This window comes from Centruroides sculpturatus, unplaced genomic scaffold (genome assembly GCF_000671375.1).
Source record: "Centruroides sculpturatus isolate CEXI.00-Female unplaced genomic scaffold, Cexi_2.0 scaffold250, whole genome shotgun sequence".
Lineage (NCBI taxonomy): Eukaryota > Metazoa > Arthropoda > Arachnida > Scorpiones > Buthidae > Centruroides > Centruroides sculpturatus.
The window spans coordinates 470,831-490,336 of record NW_019384557.1 but is presented as its reverse complement, the minus strand read 5'-3'; the positions used below and the strand labels follow the sequence as shown (position 1 = coordinate 490,336).

Genomic DNA, 19,506 nt, shown 5'->3' with positions numbered 1-19,506 from the left:
CTTCTTTTAGTTATTTTTTATAATCTGTTCTTAGATCTTTTTATTGATTGTCCAAACAAGTTTAACTTCCAGGTGAGATTCTAATCTGTATTTACAATATAGACACTCTAGCAGAAGTTTAGTTAATATGTATTATAAGGCGAGTCTTGGGGATGTAAGTAAAGCTGTCCACAAAAAGCGTATGTATTTTCACTTATTTGCGTATTATCTAAATGTTCTGTTAGAGTATCTTATTTTTTACGTTAAAAAAAGTTGTTTTAAAGAAACCCATAGTAATGCTTCTCTGCATTACTTCCGTTTTTGCACTGAATATACATGTACAGGCGTTGGTTCGTTATTCTGTAAGTAATCTGCGTTTTATGTACAGTACAGTACACTATGTTCCATTAATATATGTAAATGTCTGTGTAATTTACAAAAATGTTTTTATCCATTTATGTAGGTGCAAGAGCAGAATTAGAGTTAGAATTGCTCTTATATTTCAAGCACGTTTACCTTTCTGTCTCTAGAGAACAAAATAGTTTATTAAGTAGATTATTCCAAGTTGTCGGCCACAGGTTATCAGATTAAGTCATTACATGGTTATTATTTTCGTGTACAGATATTTTAGTTTTTATTTAAGCTTTTCTGCTTTGTATATTCATATTTGAATACACATAAAGTATTACAATAATTGTATTATCGGATTTCCCGCGTGTATTTTGCTGAGTTATTTCAACATGAATTGCTACAAACACTTCACTTATTATTCTGTCAAGAATTGCTCATTTTATCAGCTTCGTTCCATTATTCTCTACGGACCACTTGCTACAGTTGATGTAAGGATAGTAACTCTTTACTATTGCATCGTTCATTCTTCTTTCATATATAATACAAGATTGCTTCGGAGTTTGGTTTTCTTTCAGATAAAAATTGCTTTATACGAGTATTTTGGGAATAGAGTATCGGTAACAAAATGAAATTTGCTTACATAATTTATAAGGTATTCGGAATTTATTTTAAGAAAATTCTAATGCAATTTAATTATTAAAAAATTTTTAAAACATTTAACAGTTTAATCTCAAAATTTTTCTCGCTTATGTTTAAAATTTTAACTTGAATTCTTTTTGAAATTTTTATTATTGACATAGATTCTACAAAATTTTTATAAAAATATGTTTCGTAATAATCGGTATATTTTTAAAAATTATGGATATAAAAACATGAAAACAGTACTATATTATCATTTATACTCGTAGTACGGAATTTTGATGTTCCTAAAAGTGATTAAATGCGGAAGCTATGAATTTTTATTGATTACACTGTAGAANGTATAAATACAAGGTAACAAATGTGACATTGTAAAATTAAGAAGCACATAACTTTTATTAATATATTATTTTGTATTTTTGAATAATTACATAGTGAAATTGGATGAAATCGGATTATAATAAAAAGTCAGAAACAAACTACGCTATTTGCAAGGAAATATATCATATATATGTAGAGTTGAAAAAATCTCACTATTAGAGTTACTTTTCACTGCATCATTATGCTATTTTCCACATCTGTATTTGTAATATTAAACTTATTATATTTTTTATTTTTTAATTAATAATGTTATTTTAATGCTCTTATTCTTTTAAACGGATTTAGAATATTCTCTTCTAAATAATTTTTTTGTTTTAAGTCGATGCTCATTATTATGGTAGTTGAAAATGTTTATTTCTTTCCTCTCTCTCCTTTTTATAATATAAAATCCTGGATGTAGTGAAAGTTTAAGATCTAATGTATTTATTTGATTAAAATAATATCAGATGTTACGAAATATTACAGTTTATTCACTCCTACTCACTCCAATTATTCTATTTTTAGAAAGAAGTATTGTACTACTATAGAATTTAATCTTCAGAAACCTAATACCTATCGTTCACTTTTTAATTGATTTTGAACTTTTTACTCTATTTTGAAGTATAATAAATGCTTTTTAGTTTTGTAATAAAACAATACCTACATTATACAATACCTAATTTCATGACAAATAAAAATGAACTTTAAATATATTAAAATATTCAACGTATTAAATAATTTAACAGATTGACATTAATTAATAACAAATGCACAATAGAATACAAATTTTACTGTGAATATTAATATAAACACAGTAATTGTCGTGAGACATAAAGCAGATACGTTTATTGTTGTTGTGTTTTAGACTTTTTTATTTTATGATAAGAGTCAAAAATACAAGTTTAATAAAAATGTTTTGTATTACTCTTGAAAATATAACAACCTTTTACTATATTAAATTAATAAAAAAGTTAAAAGTACTATCAAAATTCTACTTTCGTTAATTAATAATTTTCACTCGTTTTTTCACATTTATGTAATAACATACGAATTTTTTTTTATAATTTTGAATAATTAAATAAAATATACGAATAAAGAGCCGAATTGACATTATTTATATATTTAACATTTAACAATAATTTAATAGTATTTTTGTATATATAATTAGGCCCTATACAGTAAATCTACCTATGAATTTATATTGTGACTTTTTCTGTTGTATTGAAATATAATAATTATTATATTAGTAAAAAGTGTTTTTTAAATGATTTTTAAATATGTAACAGACTAATGAAAGGCTTATCCAAAAGACGCCATATTTAAGCTTGCCCGTAGTACTAAATGCTCTAGCCACGATACATTATAAAGGTCTTGTTATATTAATTATACTCAGATTAAGCTGCGAATAAGTCATTTTACTCGTTATAGGATTTTTATATAATCAAGAAATGAATTATGAGAAATCCGAAATTCGATTTCTCTTTAGGTTTTTATGAGTTTTCTCGAAGAGAACGGATCGACACCTTAACTGTTAAAATCGCAATTATGTATTATTACGACATTGTGTTTTTGTGTAATGTACTTAAGCGAAAAATTTATTTTATTCGAATTGGTACATTTACATGAGCAATTCGAGTTGTCATTTCCAAAACTGCGACCGGAAAATAACATTTTAAAATGCTTGGAAGCCTTTCGAAAGTAAGAATTTCTGCTGAAATGCAATAAATCTTTCGAACTTAATAATAATAATAAATCATTAAATTATATTTTTAGGGATATTTTTATTTCTTTTAAATATAAATATTAATAAAAACTATATTAAATTTGAACAATAAAATCGTTTAATATGAGAGTATTTAGTATGTTGAATGCAAGTCATCCAAATTAAGTAATCTTATTATTTACTATATATTAAATAATAATGAATTACTTGAATAAACTTAAGGGTTTTTTTTATTACTTTTTATATTGTTTTTATTTAAATAACATTTAAGTATGTATACGAATTTTCGTGGACTTCCTGGAGAATGCCGCGGACCCCTGGAAAGTTGCAAATGTTCTCCAGGAGGTCCACACAGTTTGAGAAATCTTTTCTACTTCAACTACTTTCAATCCGGAAGTCAGTCGTAATTTTATATTGATCTAGAAATTTAAGCCACATACGACCTTATTATGTAGTTTGAGTAAACTCGAAAGTTTGCCAACTCGAACTCTATGTTAAATATAGTTTAACTCATCATTCGTATTCAGCAAGAAGTTTGTCAGTGTTTTTATAACTCTAAAATTAATTCATTTCGAACTTAAGGATAAGACCTTTGTAAAAGAAAGTTCGATTGGATATTTTCGTCATGCAGCTAAAGATATTTGAATATTTTTTTTACATTTAGTTGATATATTTTTTATTAATATTTATAAAGAATTTTAAAATAAAGTAACTAACTCTGAGAACTCGAAAAAATCAAATTATTTTTTTTTATTTAAGTTCTGTCATTGTTAAAACTCTGTTTTGTTCTTTATACAGTATTTTATTTTTTATAGAAGCTTTCTAATTTTGTAGTAAAGTAAAATATTAAAGCTGATTTCACTATAGTAATTAAAGCGGAGAGTTAGCGAAGCTTTTTCTATGAGGCTTACAGAATTGTGTTCGTTCTCAAAATTTAATAGATCGATTTTGATAAAACTCTGCCATTTTCCATTGAGACGAAAAATCCAGAAATATAATGTGGGTCCATTTAAATTTAAAAAATTCAGCAACGAATCGCTTAACTTTCCCAGTAACATTTAAAATTCTGGTGGCGCTATCTGTTATGATATTTCATTAAAAAACTGTTTACATTTTTAATTATTACAAAATGCCTAAATTTGAGGGTAGGGCTAGATTTTATAAAAAAATTGTAAATGCTAATAACGAGTAAAATCGTCATTAAATCCGACCCTACTCGAGGTATGACACAGGACCACTCTTTATCTCACCACTCCGTCGACCTTAAACCATCAAAATTTAATAGCATGAATCTTTCTAATAAACAAACCTTCTTGCAAAATTTCAGAAATTTTCGAAAGCACCGGAGTTATTAAGCTTCAAAGAGGGTAAACAAAATCGTGCTACACAAACACACACATTAACATCCATACATAGAGAAGAAAAAAACTGAATGTTTTTGCATTTTTCGACGTTTTAAGGTGCTCTAAGTCAAAGATGTAAAATCTTCGGGGGGTCATTTTTTGAACGATCTCCATACTTTCCTTTTGTTATCTACAACAGATCCAGAAAAGTAAAAATGGGAGTGCACAACTTCGTTTTCGATATACAAAGGTATGTCCATACTCCCTGATGCAAAGAGCGCACCTAACGGAATTTAGGCCTAGGGGTCAAAAATAAAAATAGCATTGCGTGCGCCTAACGGAAAATAGGCGCGAAAAATGAACAAAACACAAGAACAAAGCAATCGATGGCGATTGCTTTGTTTTTGGATCGTCTCTCCGTACCTGGCCAGTGCAAGGATCATGTCTCCCGTGGCCTTCATGTACGAGGATAGCTTCTTTTGTGGCGGCAAGTGCAAAGTTCATCGGGTACAGTACAAGGATTGCCTCTTCCGTGTCTAAAAGGTGCAAGAATAGCTTCTTTCTTTCTGGCTCCGCTTCAATTCTATTGCAATACGACAAAGTCGCGCGATGTCCTAGTATATTAATTATCCAACGAGAAAGTAATATTGATTTTATTATTTATTATTCATGCCTCAATTTGCTATAGTAAATTTTTGAAATCGAGAATATTAATAATGAACTAATTTCTGTTGGACAAAATTACGTAATATGAAATGGAAGTTTAAAAACATCATTATAACGTTTTATAAACTTCACAACTTCTATTCAAATAACGTATAAATTTATCTGAAATATTAAAAAAAAAAACTATTACTATATAGTAAAATATCTTACAGAAAAATATGTCGATAGTTTTAGTTTTATTCGATGATATTAGAATATTCATTTTATTTTTTAGTTTGTTATCATTTAATTTCTTTATAGTTTTTGGATTATATTCAATAGACTATTCCTTTGTTTCCTTTTTGAAATATATACTTAGTTATTCAGCTTAATAAATAATTTATTTTCTGTAATATTGACAATAATATAGCTAGGTTTATTTTTCAGAATTATTTGGATAGTTGTCCATCTAAACATTATCATAAAACGTTCTGCTTGGAACACCATATCCATAAATAAATTCTTTAACAGACATTTTCCACCCTGATGGTTAAAGCGACGTAAAGTACTTCCCCCCACGTATTAATGATTAGAAAATTATTTTTTATTTTTCTTGCAATTATTCAGAATATAATATGTAATAGCTGATAAAATTATATATAGTAATTATTTTTTGTAATGATATCGCAGAGTAGACTGTAATAGCGTCAGAAAAAATGTTTTGTTTAATTTCAAAATTTAATTTTTAATAAAGATTTAGGATGTATAACTATAAGAAACGTGGAATTTAGTATTCGATATGCTAGTATTTTTTTTCTTTAAATGATGATTAAATATCCGATAAATTCTAGACTCACAAGTCAGCATCACATAGCTGACTAGATATTTCAAGAAATATTATCTCAATGTCAGTTACACAGAAATCTTCTTCTTACACAGATACAGTCGAACTTTTTTAAAATTAAATTTATTTTACTAACACTTTTAAATTTTCAGCCTGACAGGAGAAAAGAAAAAAGATGATATATTAGCTTTAACTAGTAATGTTCTTTACTAATAGATATCTAACATTTGATATATGTATCATGTTGCTGGACTAATAGATGAAACTTAGTAACGTATTAACCGATAAAGATAATTATTAATTACATCATTAAAGATATTGGTGACGAGAAATTTCAAATTACATTAAAATTATCCTCTGAATATATTTAAATTTTGATTAAAAATTAGGCGTACTTGTAGATATTTTTAATATGTTTGTTTTTTTAAACAATTATAATTGTACTGTTATTTTAAGAATTGTTTGTCATTCACATTTCANTTTGGGAATCGCTCTTCGTGCATTCTCTCTTCATGTTCTTTCCATTTATTCTATATTTCAGTAATTTATTGAAAAAATATTTAATTCTTTCTTGCTTCTTTTTATTTTATTTTTTTTATTTTACCGAGTAATGTATTTCCTTTTATATGCCTTAGAAATTTCATCTCTGAGACCTGTGCGCTTGCATTTCTCGCTTTGTCAGTGTCACGTCTCACCTCTATATAGCAAGATATACTTAAGCAAAATTATAATTTAATTCAATAAAACAGAATAGAGTTATTTAATTCTTAGATGAAATTTAGTTAACAATAATCTTGAAGTGATAACCAAACGATTTCCCGGTTTGGTATTTGTTTATGTGAAACGAAGTTACTACACCTAATATCACGAGTCTAAACAGCGAATAATAATAAACACAATTAATTTAATGTTTATCAAATGAGTTTAAGGAGTCTAAGATACAGTTACAAATTTATACGAATTGAATCTATCATAGAATCGATTTAAAAAAAAAAAAAGGATTTAAATACAATTTCAAACAATGGATCATTTGTAAATCAACAAAACTGTTAGGTGATTGAGGTTAGACTTTTTCAAGCAATTCTTAAAAATACATAAAAAAAAACATGGTAAATAAATAAAATAAGTAAAAACACTCAATGAAAGTAGCAATAAAGAATACTATATAATGACAAGAGGAACAGCAAAAATAGCACGCATATATTCGTTTCACTTATTCTTACCTAGTAAAATGCAATAAAACTGATATTTTGAGTAGGCCTACAATAAAATATCTAATTATACCAGTAATAGCCTATATACCTCAAGTGTGTATTGCTCTTACATTAATNTGATTTTTAAAAATATTTAAAATATTTATCATGTTTATGAAAATAAATTCGTCTTTCAAAAACGAAGTGAAGTATTTTAAATATTAGAATATAAAACAGTGATAACATTTTACAGATTGTTATCGTGAAAAATGTAGTTTTTTTATTCTAATCAATATATAATCGATTAATAGTTTCTTTTAAATTATGAAAATTTTCTTATTCCTTTATAGGATCGGGAATGCCTCCTGTGGCTCCAATTGAAAATCTGTTATATCGTTTGCGGAGAGCCGATAATGAACCGAAAGCGGAACATTTTTATTCACCAACACCTGAAACAAACCAAGCTAAAAAAGAAAATAATGAAGTTACCACTCAAAATATTACAGTCACGACAACAGAAGAAAACATTAGCGTGAAAATAATGAATGAATTATCAGAAAAAACACACAGTATGTATTCTGTAACTTTTATTGGTTTCATGTTTTGATAAGTTTAATAATCTGACATTTGTTGTTTTTATTTTTAGTACCAGTATGGGGCATTATTATGATATTAATTGCTGTAGGATTTTTAGTATTGTGCATATGCTTTTGTTGTATAAAACGATGGTGCCGACGAAGGAAAAAAGATACAAAGAAAGGTTTAAAAGGTGCAGTCGATTTAAAAAGTGTTCAGCTGCTTGGAAATGCGTACAAGGAAAAGGTAATTAAATTATCTTTTTTTTTTTTGTATGAAATATGAGATGATGACTATAAAGACCGATTTTAATATTTTTTAAAATATAACTAATTTTATATTTTGGATTTTCACGTATTCAACAAAGTTTTGGGTCGATAGTTCAAATTTTTGACTGGTTGAATTCAATAACCAGTTGTTTTATTTTAGATTCAACCAGATATGGAAGAACTCCAAGACAATATGGAAGGTAATGAAGGAGATCAAGAGAGCGCAAAATCTGAAGTTAAACTGGGACGTTTACAGTACAAATTGGATTATGATTTCAACATAAATAATGTAAAAAGAACTGATGGTTTAAAAAATTTAAAACTTTGGAGATTTTATAAGTAATAAATTATTCATTTCCAGTTAGCTGTAACTGTGATCCAAGCCGAGGATCTTCCAGGTATGGATATGTCTGGAACTTCAGATCCATATGTTAAAGTATATTTATTACCAGACAAAAAAAAGAAGTATGAAACAAAAGTACACCGCAAAACTCTTAATCCAGTTTTCAATGAAACGTTTAATTTTAAGGTATTTGTAAAGTATTAATATCTTGTTAATATGCTCTTATGTATATCGGACTCTAAACATATTTAGCATTACTTTTTAGGTTCCTTATTCAGAAATTACCACGAAAACTCTTGTGTTTGCCATCTTTGATTTTGATCGCTTCTCGAAACACGATCAAATAGGAGAAGTAAAATTACCATTGAATACTGTAGACTTAGCGCAAACGATTGAGGAATGGCGAGATCTGACAAGTGTGGAAGGAGAACAAGGACAGGTTAATTATATAATTATCCTATATATGTTAATTATATAAGCCAACATGTCTACTAATAGCATTAAGTTAATTATAATAAATATTCTGTTATTAGAATTATTAGATTCTTATTCTTATTTGAAATATTTCAAAATCTTGAATAATATATATATAATCTAATAATTATAATAAATTTAATATACACTACATTTATTATAATTATTATTAACAGATGTATAACTTTAAAATTTCTTATCTGTTTGATAGGGGAAATCCAAGTTATTGGAGATTCCGATTTTATGAGAAATAATACAAGTTATATGTTAATAACAATCAGAATGTTTTCATTTAACGTTTCTAGAGTTAAAATTTATTGATTAAATGTTAGAATTGATGAGATTTTATTTGAAAATTAATAAAAAATTCTTAATAACATTTTTTCTCTTCATTAAAACACATTTAGAAAATTCTGTGTTTAAATCAGTAAAAATTTTCATCTACAAATATATAAATTTAAAAATCCCTGTATAATTTAAACTTTGAAAATAATTTATTATATTTTAGTTAAGCAAATACTGTAATTTTTGCCAATAGAAATGTGTGCCAGTATTTGCAAAACCTAATTAAACAACTAATTTTTAACACAGGTAATTCTGGTTTCACAACAATAATTAATGTCAAAATACACTTTTTTGTGTCTAAGAAATTGAAATATTAAACAGCAACAGTTTTTAATAATTATTATTGCTTAATGAAAGTTATGAAATATTGCATTTAATCTGCATGATAGGGTTTATTAGTTAAATCTATTATTTAATAAATAAAACATTATTTATAAATTTATTCTTAAGCAATTGTTTTAATATTTCTTAGATATGTTGTAGGAATAGTAGCAACATGTTTTATAAATTATTATAGAACACTTTTAAAAAAAATAGGGATAAATATATAATTTAACAGATTAACACAAATTTTAAAATGTTTTATGCTTTGTATATAAATTTCAAATGTATATATAATGAGAAATACAATACTTAACTCATACAGATTATTAAAATATAATATGATTCTTTATGTAATAATGTATATCAAATAAAAAATATATAATAAACTGATATGAGACATTTACAACATCATCATTACTGACCTATATTTTATATTTAATTATCATGGCTTAATTTATTTTTTAGTAGATAAATGGTTTTATTATTATATTCTCTATGTAAACTGATTATAACAGATTATTTATAATTATTTAAAACAATTGTTTAAATAGTAATTCTTACATATATTGAAAGTGTTCAGTTTTGTAGGAAAACAAATGTGAATTTCATTAAATTGCATACTAATCTTTGTCAGTTAAAATTAAAATACTGCTTCAGATTTTTTTCATAAATTTTGTTTACTAATCTAATCATCTTTAATATTAGTGCAGATGCAGTTCTAAGAAAGAAAATTTTTTCAAGTGAAAATTTTAAAATATAATAAATTGAATTTTACATATATATTACTTTATCCAAAGAATTGAAATGATGAGATTAAGAATGAAGTAGAAAAGAGATAGTAAATCCGAATTCTTGTCATCAAATTTAGCATAAACATTAATATCAGTAGTAACAATCGATTAAATCTATGAAATCGATAAATCCAAAAATATTACTGTAATTTTTAAATAATTTATAATTTTCCTTTATCTTGTTTGTAGAAAACATTGAAAGAAACTCTCAATTCCAGTTTTGGAATTTTTATATGTGAAACAATTGAATGAAATGGAATATTTTACTGGTTCAAAACTTTCTGATTTTCTCAGAATTAGATATATCTGTGTTATTTTTTTTGAAAACATTCAATTTTTTTATTTTTTTTGCAACAAAACATATCAAAAAAGATGTTCTACAGTATTTTAATTTTATTTAGAAAATTTGCATTCNAAATTATCTTTTTTTTTTTTTGTATGAAATATGAGATGATGACTATAAAGACCGATTTTAATATTTTTTAAAATATAACTAATTTTATATTTTGGATTTTCACGTATTCAACAAAGTTTTGGGTCGATAGTTCAAATTTTTGACTGGTTGAATTCAATAACCAGTTGTTTTATTTTAGATTCAACCAGATATGGAAGAACTCCAAGACAATATGGAAGGTAATGAAGGAGATCAAGAGAGCGCAAAATCTGAAGTTAAACTGGGACGTTTACAGTACAAATTGGATTATGATTTCAACATAAATAATGTAAAAAGAACTGATGGTTTAAAAAATTTAAAACTTTGGAGATTTTATAAGTAATAAATTATTCATTTCCAGTTAGCTGTAACTGTGATCCAAGCCGAGGATCTTCCAGGTATGGATATGTCTGGAACTTCAGATCCATATGTTAAAGTATATTTATTACCAGACAAAAAAAAGAAGTATGAAACAAAAGTACACCGCAAAACTCTTAATCCAGTTTTCAATGAAACGTTTAATTTTAAGGTATTTGTAAAGTATTAATATCTTGTTAATATGCTCTTATGTATATCGGACTCTAAACATATTTAGCATTACTTTTTAGGTTCCTTATTCAGAAATTACCACGAAAACTCTTGTGTTTGCCATCTTTGATTTTGATCGCTTCTCGAAACACGATCAAATAGGAGAAGTAAAATTACCATTGAATACTGTAGACTTAGCGCAAACGATTGAGGAATGGCGAGATCTGACAAGTGTGGAAGGAGAACAAGGACAGGTTAATTATATAATTATCCTATATATGTTAATTATATAAGCCAACATGTCTACTAATAGCATTAAGTTAATTATAATAAATATTCTGTTATTAGAATTATTAGATTCTTATTCTTATTTGAAATATTTCAAAATCTTGAATAATATATATATAATCTAATAATTATAATAAATTTAATATACACTACATTTATTATAATTATTATTAACAGATGTATAACTTTAAAATTTCTTATCTGTTTGATAGGGGAAATCCAAGTTATTGGAGATTCCGATTTTATGAGAAATAATACAAGTTATATGTTAATAACAATCAGAATGTTTTCATTTAACGTTTCTAGAGTTAAAATTTATTGATTAAATGTTAGAATTGATGAGATTTTATTTGAAAATTAATAAAAAATTCTTAATAACATTTTTTCTCTTCATTAAAACACATTTAGAAAATTCTGTGTTTAAATCAGTAAAAATTTTCATCTACAAATATATAAATTTAAAAATCCCTGTATAATTTAAACTTTGAAAATAATTTATTATATTTTAGTTAAGCAAATACTGTAATTTTTGCCAATAGAAATGTGTGCCAGTATTTGCAAAACCTAATTAAACAACTAATTTTTAACACAGGTAATTCTGGTTTCACAACAATAATTAATGTCAAAATACACTTTTTTGTGTCTAAGAAATTGAAATATTAAACAGCAACAGTTTTTAATAATTATTATTGCTTAATGAAAGTTATGAAATATTGCATTTAATCTGCATGATAGGGTTTATTAGTTAAATCTATTATTTAATAAATAAAACATTATTTATAAATTTATTCTTAAGCAATTGTTTTAATATTTCTTAGATATGTTGTAGGAATAGTAGCAACATGTTTTATAAATTATTATAGAACACTTTTAAAAAAAATAGGGATAAATATATAATTTAACAGATTAACACAAATTTTAAAATGTTTTATGCTTTGTATATAAATTTCAAATGTATATATAATGAGAAATACAATACTTAACTCATACAGATTATTAAAATATAATATGATTCTTTATGTAATAATGTATATCAAATAAAAAATATATAATAAACTGATATGAGACATTTACAACATCATCATTACTGACCTATATTTTATATTTAATTATCATGGCTTAATTTATTTTTTAGTAGATAAATGGTTTTATTATTATATTCTCTATGTAAACTGATTATAACAGATTATTTATAATTATTTAAAACAATTGTTTAAATAGTAATTCTTACATATATTGAAAGTGTTCAGTTTTGTAGGAAAACAAATGTGAATTTCATTAAATTGCATACTAATCTTTGTCAGTTAAAATTAAAATACTGCTTCAGATTTTTTTCATAAATTTTGTTTACTAATCTAATCATCTTTAATATTAGTGCAGATGCAGTTCTAAGAAAGAAAATTTTTTCAAGTGAAAATTTTAAAATATAATAAATTGAATTTTACATATATATTACTTTATCCAAAGAATTGAAATGATGAGATTAAGAATGAAGTAGAAAAGAGATAGTAAATCCGAATTCTTGTCATCAAATTTAGCATAAACATTAATATCAGTAGTAACAATCGATTAAATCTATGAAATCGATAAATCCAAAAATATTACTGTAATTTTTAAATAATTTATAATTTTCCTTTATCTTGTTTGTAGAAAACATTGAAAGAAACTCTCAATTCCAGTTTTGGAATTTTTATATGTGAAACAATTGAATGAAATGGAATATTTTACTGGTTCAAAACTTTCTGATTTTCTCAGAATTAGATATATCTGTGTTATTTTTTTTGAAAACATTCAATTTTTTTATTTTTTTTGCAACAAAACATATCAAAAAAGATGTTCTACAGTATTTTAATTTTATTTAGAAAATTTGCATTCATTTTCCTAATTTACATATACTAAACTGAACATGTATATATATTATATAATAGACCTAGATTTATTTTAATTATTTAAAAATAAATGATTATATTTTAAAAACATGCAAATATTTCAGATTTACTTTAAATTAAAATTTAAATGGTCAGTACAGTAATTATTAGTAATTTATTTTGTATTAAATTAGAGATTTTTTATTATCTGCTGGCCATAAAACTGCTATTTTTGTGTTGATTTTTTATTTGATTACATTCCTTATAGAAAAATATAGATAATTATGTTATTAGATATAATTAGTATTGATAGTTAGGATCACAATATTAATACAAGTAGTACTTAGAAAATAAAGTTTTAGATGCACATTAGTCAGGGCAGTCTTCTAAGTTTTAATAAAAGAACTATGGGCCACAGCCTTTAATAATACTTTTGCAAGAGACTAGCCCCGCATGTTTGAAATTCCAACAGTTATTTACACATATAGATTTTTTTTTCACACAATGCATGTGCAAATTTTATTTTCAAGTTTTGCAAAACAGCTATTATGTATATGAGCATTCTTTTTAAAGTATAATTTGTTATTATAAATTATTCTATTTGCATGTAGAATTTAGTTGCATTTATTATTTTAAAACATTAATGCATGTTCTAAATTTTTCTTCAAAAGTTTCCATAAAAATTAAAATTAAAATTTTGCTTTTTATGACCAGCATCCCGTGGTCATCTGCAAAAATATTTAATTATTTATATTTTTGTGTGGCTTAATTCATTTGATTTTTTAAATGATTTCTTTCACAATATTGCCATGCACTTGACTACTACATTCCTGGAATATATGCCACTTGTTCTTCACAACCATACATTTGGCTGCATCTTTGTAAGTACATAAAATTATTAGATTTAATGAAATGTAATTTTTGTTATAAAAATTTTCGTTAGTTATTTGTGGATGATTTACTGATTTTATTGGAGTATCTCTTAATTTAATTTTTTCTTATAGCATATAAAAAGAACTATGTTAATCCAGTATACTATAGATAATATTTACATGAGAAATCAATTTATTAAGTTTTGAATTATTGTATTAGATGTTCTGTCATTATTAACTCAAAGTAGAAAACAAAAGTAATATCTTGTATATTATTGAACACATTAACTACTCAATAGATAATAAATATTTAATATTTAAATTAATCAAGCACAGGCAATAACAGAGCTTGCTGTGAGCATGTTAATTCAAATCATTTGTAAGGAAAAAAAATCTGTTTACTATTGATTTTTTTTCGATCGAATATACGGTATGTTCTGCTGTCATGAAATATTTAAGTTTGAATTTGTTACAATTTTATTTTATGTGGATTACATGATCCTTAGCACCGCTACTTATTTTCTCTTACTCCCAAGGATCCTCTTATTAAACACGCTTATACTAGATGAATGAGACCTAAATATATTTTATAATAGACAAAAGTGAATAAATTTAATCTTTTATTCATTAAAAAAAACTAGAAAATATTACGAAAACATATTACAATGTTAAACAGATTATGAATTTTAAATTGAAGGTACAATTAATCGAAAACTAAGCATTACTACTGTTTAGAATTAAAAGCAGTTTTTAATTATTGATGTTGTAGAAAAAGTAAATTATACCAGTCTCTGTAAAATATAAAATAAGTGTTGAAAATTGTTCAAATGTATATCGTTCAGTATTTTAATAACTAAATTTCTAATTTTTAATTAATAGAATGTAATATAATAGTAATTAGTTGCATTTCATTTAGAATCAAATGAAACTAACCATATCAAAGTATTACAGAAGTACTTGTACAAAAACTTCTTAGAGTATAAATAGTATAAAAGAGTACAATTGCATAAAACATTACATAACCATATTAATTTATAAACATTATAAAGTTACAAAAATCACAGAAAATTTAATCAATTTAAATATTTAATTTCACAATATTATTTTAAAAACAATTTTTATTATGTGAAGGTTTTTAATTAACAAATAAGATCGTGCAAGAATAGTTTATTTTGAATTTCGTAAAATCTTTGTAAAATTTGATCTATTCAAAAAATCATATTTATGTTAATTTAAATATTAAAACGTTATTTTAAACCTGTGTTTCTCAATCTTTTGAGAATGGCAAAGCACTTTTGATATTTTCTCTATTACCACTATATACATATGTGTATTGAATATATGTATGCATATCTAAATATATAAAATTGCTTGTCCTGAATGACTGACTGACTGACTCACTGATTCATCATCGCCCAGAGCAGACCGTTTAACCTAAAGAGGTGAAATTTGGTAGACAGTTAGGGTACGTCATGGAAACGCACACTAAGAAGGAATTTTTCAAAATTCCCCCGCAGGGGGAGAGGGAGAGGATTAAGGCTTAACCGGAAGAACGGCTTCTACTGCACTATTTTAGATGCAATTTTTTGTTTTTATCTGCGTTTTAGTAGGGTATGCCATGGGAATGCACGCTAAGAAGGGATTTTTCGAAATTCTCCCGCGGGCGGGAGAGGGAGAGGATTTAGTCTTCATCAGTACTTAGGTGTATTAAATTAATAACATTTCAGACATTGTTATAAATATTTTTATCTATTTCGATTTTTAAAATGCTCGAACCGTTTTAGATTCGAGTTTGTTATTGCATATTGGTTCGATTATAGAACGATTGTAAACGTTCCAGAAAATTGATCAAATTGAAAATAGTTCGTTTGATTCTCGGCAATTCTCATTATTGTCAGCGGTAGGTGTTATATAACAATTACTATGGTTATTGAAATATTGAATGTAAATGGGGTTTGCTTGCAAAACCTCCGCAGACGAAGTCGCGGGTAACAGCTAGTACAGTATATGTGTGTATGTGTAAGTTAATGAAAAGCATAAAAATAAAAAAAATAAAATATCAGAATAAATGTCTATTTAACAAGAATAATTATATATTTATAAAATATTAATAATTAAAAATAAAGAGAAAAGTAGTAACTAATAAAGATTAAAGAATAAATAAGAAGACGTGCCCATTATGGCCTACTAAGTTTGGATTATTTTGATCAATTTCAATTTTTTTCCTACGTGATAGCTTATCTTTTCTTTGGATTTCACTACCTTTATATGAAAAAAAAAACAATACGATTATAGTAAGATATGCAAAGAAAAAGTTATAATTATGATCATATATTTTGCTGTTTTGCATTATCGAATAGAGTTATTTAATTCTTAGATGAAATTTAGTTAACAATAATCTTGAAGTGATAACCAAACGATTTCCCGGTTTGGTATTTGTTTATGTGAAACGAAGTTACTACACCTAATATCACGAGTCTAAACAGCGAATAATAATAAACACAATTAATTTAATGTTTATCAAATGAGTTTAAGGAGTCTAAGATACAGTTACAAATTTATACGAATTGAATCTATCATAGAATCGATTTAAAGAAAAAAAAAAGGATTTAAATACAATTTCAAACAATGGATCATTTGTAAATCAACAAAACTGTTAGGTGATTGAGGTTAGACTTTTTCAAGCAATTCTTAAAAATACATAAAAAAAACATGGTAAATAAATAAAATAAGTAAAAACACTCAATGAAAGTAGCAATAAAGAATACTATATAATGACAAGAGGAACAGCAAAAATAGCACGCATATATTCGTTTCACTTATTCTTACCTAGTAAAATGCAATAAAACTGATATTTTGAGTAGGCCTACAATAAAATATCTAATTATACCAGTAATAGCCTATATACCTCAAGTGTGTATTGCTCTTACATTAATTGTTTAAAAATAGATTAATATTATTATAATTAGCTATTATAATTTGTTTATATAAGTTATAAAAATATCAATAAATAGCAGCAACCAAATTATTTATTTACGATGATTCTAATACAGATGGTCAGGTTGAAAAACATTGCTTTAAATTGCAACATTATTTGTATAATTCACAATTTATAATCAGAGCCGTAACTAGCCATTCCTGTGCCCTGTGCAAGAATTTGCATTTAGGCCCCTTAATTTATTTGGTTTGGGAAAATAATAAAACAAATATATTACAATAGATTTTTAATAAGATTTATTTTAATTGAACTTTTCTGGCTTTCGTTTCAGCAAATTCATTAATTACATGATTAATATTTTTAATGATAATGTATTCTATTGAAATAATAGAAATATTGGACAATCGTTCTTGCCCGATAGTTGATCATAAATAATTTTTTATTAATTTTAACTTGCTAAAACTTCTCTCGCACGAAGCAATAGAAACGGGAAGAGTTAGAAATATTTTGAAGAGCGACATTGATATTTGGGTAAGATTCAAACCAAAATCATGAAGAGCCTGTAGAATATTAAGCGGAGATGCAGTTTCTATATTTTGTATAAGAGTCGTTACTTCAAACTTAAAACTTTCAATTTCACTTGTGAATTCGTACTTTTTTAAATCTTTGCTATATTTAATAGCGAGATCTGCAGCTGATTTTTTTTAAATCAGCAACACTCATATATTGTAAAGAAGAGCCATAGAGAAAGCAAAAATCAGCCTTTTTCAGTAGCCTCGGGGGGCCCCTTCGAGGCCCTACTCGGCCGCATAGTTCGCTTACCACTTAATCCGTCGTTGAGGTATACAACACATGCGTACCACTACAAAGCAAAAAGTTATGTCAGAATTTCTGCACGCCTTTTACAACCTCGAGACTAAGATTTTATTCGAGAGTTACCACGTCTTCTATTTAGCAATTTATCACTTAAAAAAATCCCCGGGCAGATTTATTTTTCTTACAAAATGTTACCTTTACAGATTTTTAGCTCTGCACACTGTAGAAAAATCTAGAAATACAGTTTTGTATATCATAATAATATTAGTCGTTTCCAGAGAGCTCTATAAAGTAGAGAAAAAAAAATCTATAAATTTAAATTTCTCATAAAATAAACAAACAAAATTTCAAAAGTTGCTACTTTTGGCTGATTTTCTGCGGTCTCCGCTATCTCACTACGTCCCTCTAAAAGTCGCCACGGTTGGGAACACTGGTGAGCAGACATCTAGGGTCTAAAAATAAGGCAAAATGTAATCGCCAGTAAAAAGGAGGAAAAATTTAAGATTTAAAACTATAATTTCTTGTGAACAGCAGTTTGGGCCCCCCCCTTCCAAGTGGGCCCTGTGCGAATGCACCTGTTGCACCTGCCTAGTTACGGCTCTGTTAATAATAATATATATATATATATATATATGAATGTGGAACAAATTATGCATTGCCATGATAATATAAGTTATTAAATTTTGCTTTTAAATTTCTAGAAAAATTTTGCGAAATTGTTTTTATTTTCGTATATTTGATTTTTGAAATCGATTTACGATTATTTTATTTTGTAATAGTATTATATTAAAATTTGATGGAATAAAATCGAAATATACGAATTTATTTTATTTATTGAGTTAAAGTACTTAAATTATCTATCTGTAAAAAAATCCTATATAGGACATTTAATTGAATAGTTTAATGTAATCTTTTTCACATTTTTATTTCGTAAAATTCTTTTTCTTTCATGGATTAACCAAAGTACCCGTTTCTGTTCAAATTCCTTTATTGAATGCTTACGTGGTCTTCCTTTATTCTCTCTTATGAATAGGTAGTACTTGAATTGTCTTCTTTGGGAATCGCTCTTCGTGCATTCTCTCTTCATGTTCTTTCCATTTATTCTATATTTCAGTAATTTATTGAAAAAATATTTAATTCTTTCTTGCTTCTTTTTATTTTATTTTTTTATTTTACCGAGTAATGTATTTCCTTTTATATGCCTTAGAAATTTCATCTCTGAGACCTGTGCGCTTGCATTTCTCGCTTTGTCAGTGTCACGTCTCACCTCTATATAGCAAGATATACTTAAGCAAAATTATAATTTAATTCAATAAAACAGTAGATTCTTCTCACTTTATATATTGAATTGTGTGCAGTTGAACAGAGTAAATTTGTCATATAGTACATTAGTAAATAAAATTTTTTAAATATTTACACCTGTAGAAACAAAATTATAAAATAAATTGACTATTTTCATTTTTAAATTTTTATAAACTTTTCTTTAATAAATTAAGGAAGTTAGACTAAAATTTAGATTTATAAATTATAGGAAAATATTTTATAAACAGAATTAAAGTAAATA

The 19,506-nt window shown here is 25.7% G+C and overlaps 1 protein-coding gene across 1 annotated transcript in view; it reads left to right on the top strand.

The window, feature by feature from the left end:
* The window catches only part of LOC111623904 (synaptotagmin 1-like), a 46,729-nt gene that overhangs the window by 11,388 nt on the left and 15,835 nt on the right, over nt 1–19,506 (top strand). Inside the window, exons 2-7 of the mRNA XM_023366636.1 lie at nt 7,428–7,646; nt 7,724–7,899; nt 8,083–8,211; nt 8,284–8,451; nt 9,021–9,023; nt 11,241–11,414. Coding sequence (XP_023222404.1) covers nt 7,428–7,646; nt 7,724–7,899; nt 8,083–8,211; nt 8,284–8,451; nt 9,021–9,023; nt 11,241–11,414 — 869 coding nt within the window. The remainder of the gene's footprint in view (nt 1–7,427; nt 7,647–7,723; nt 7,900–8,082; nt 8,212–8,283; nt 8,452–9,020; nt 9,024–11,240; nt 11,415–19,506) is intronic.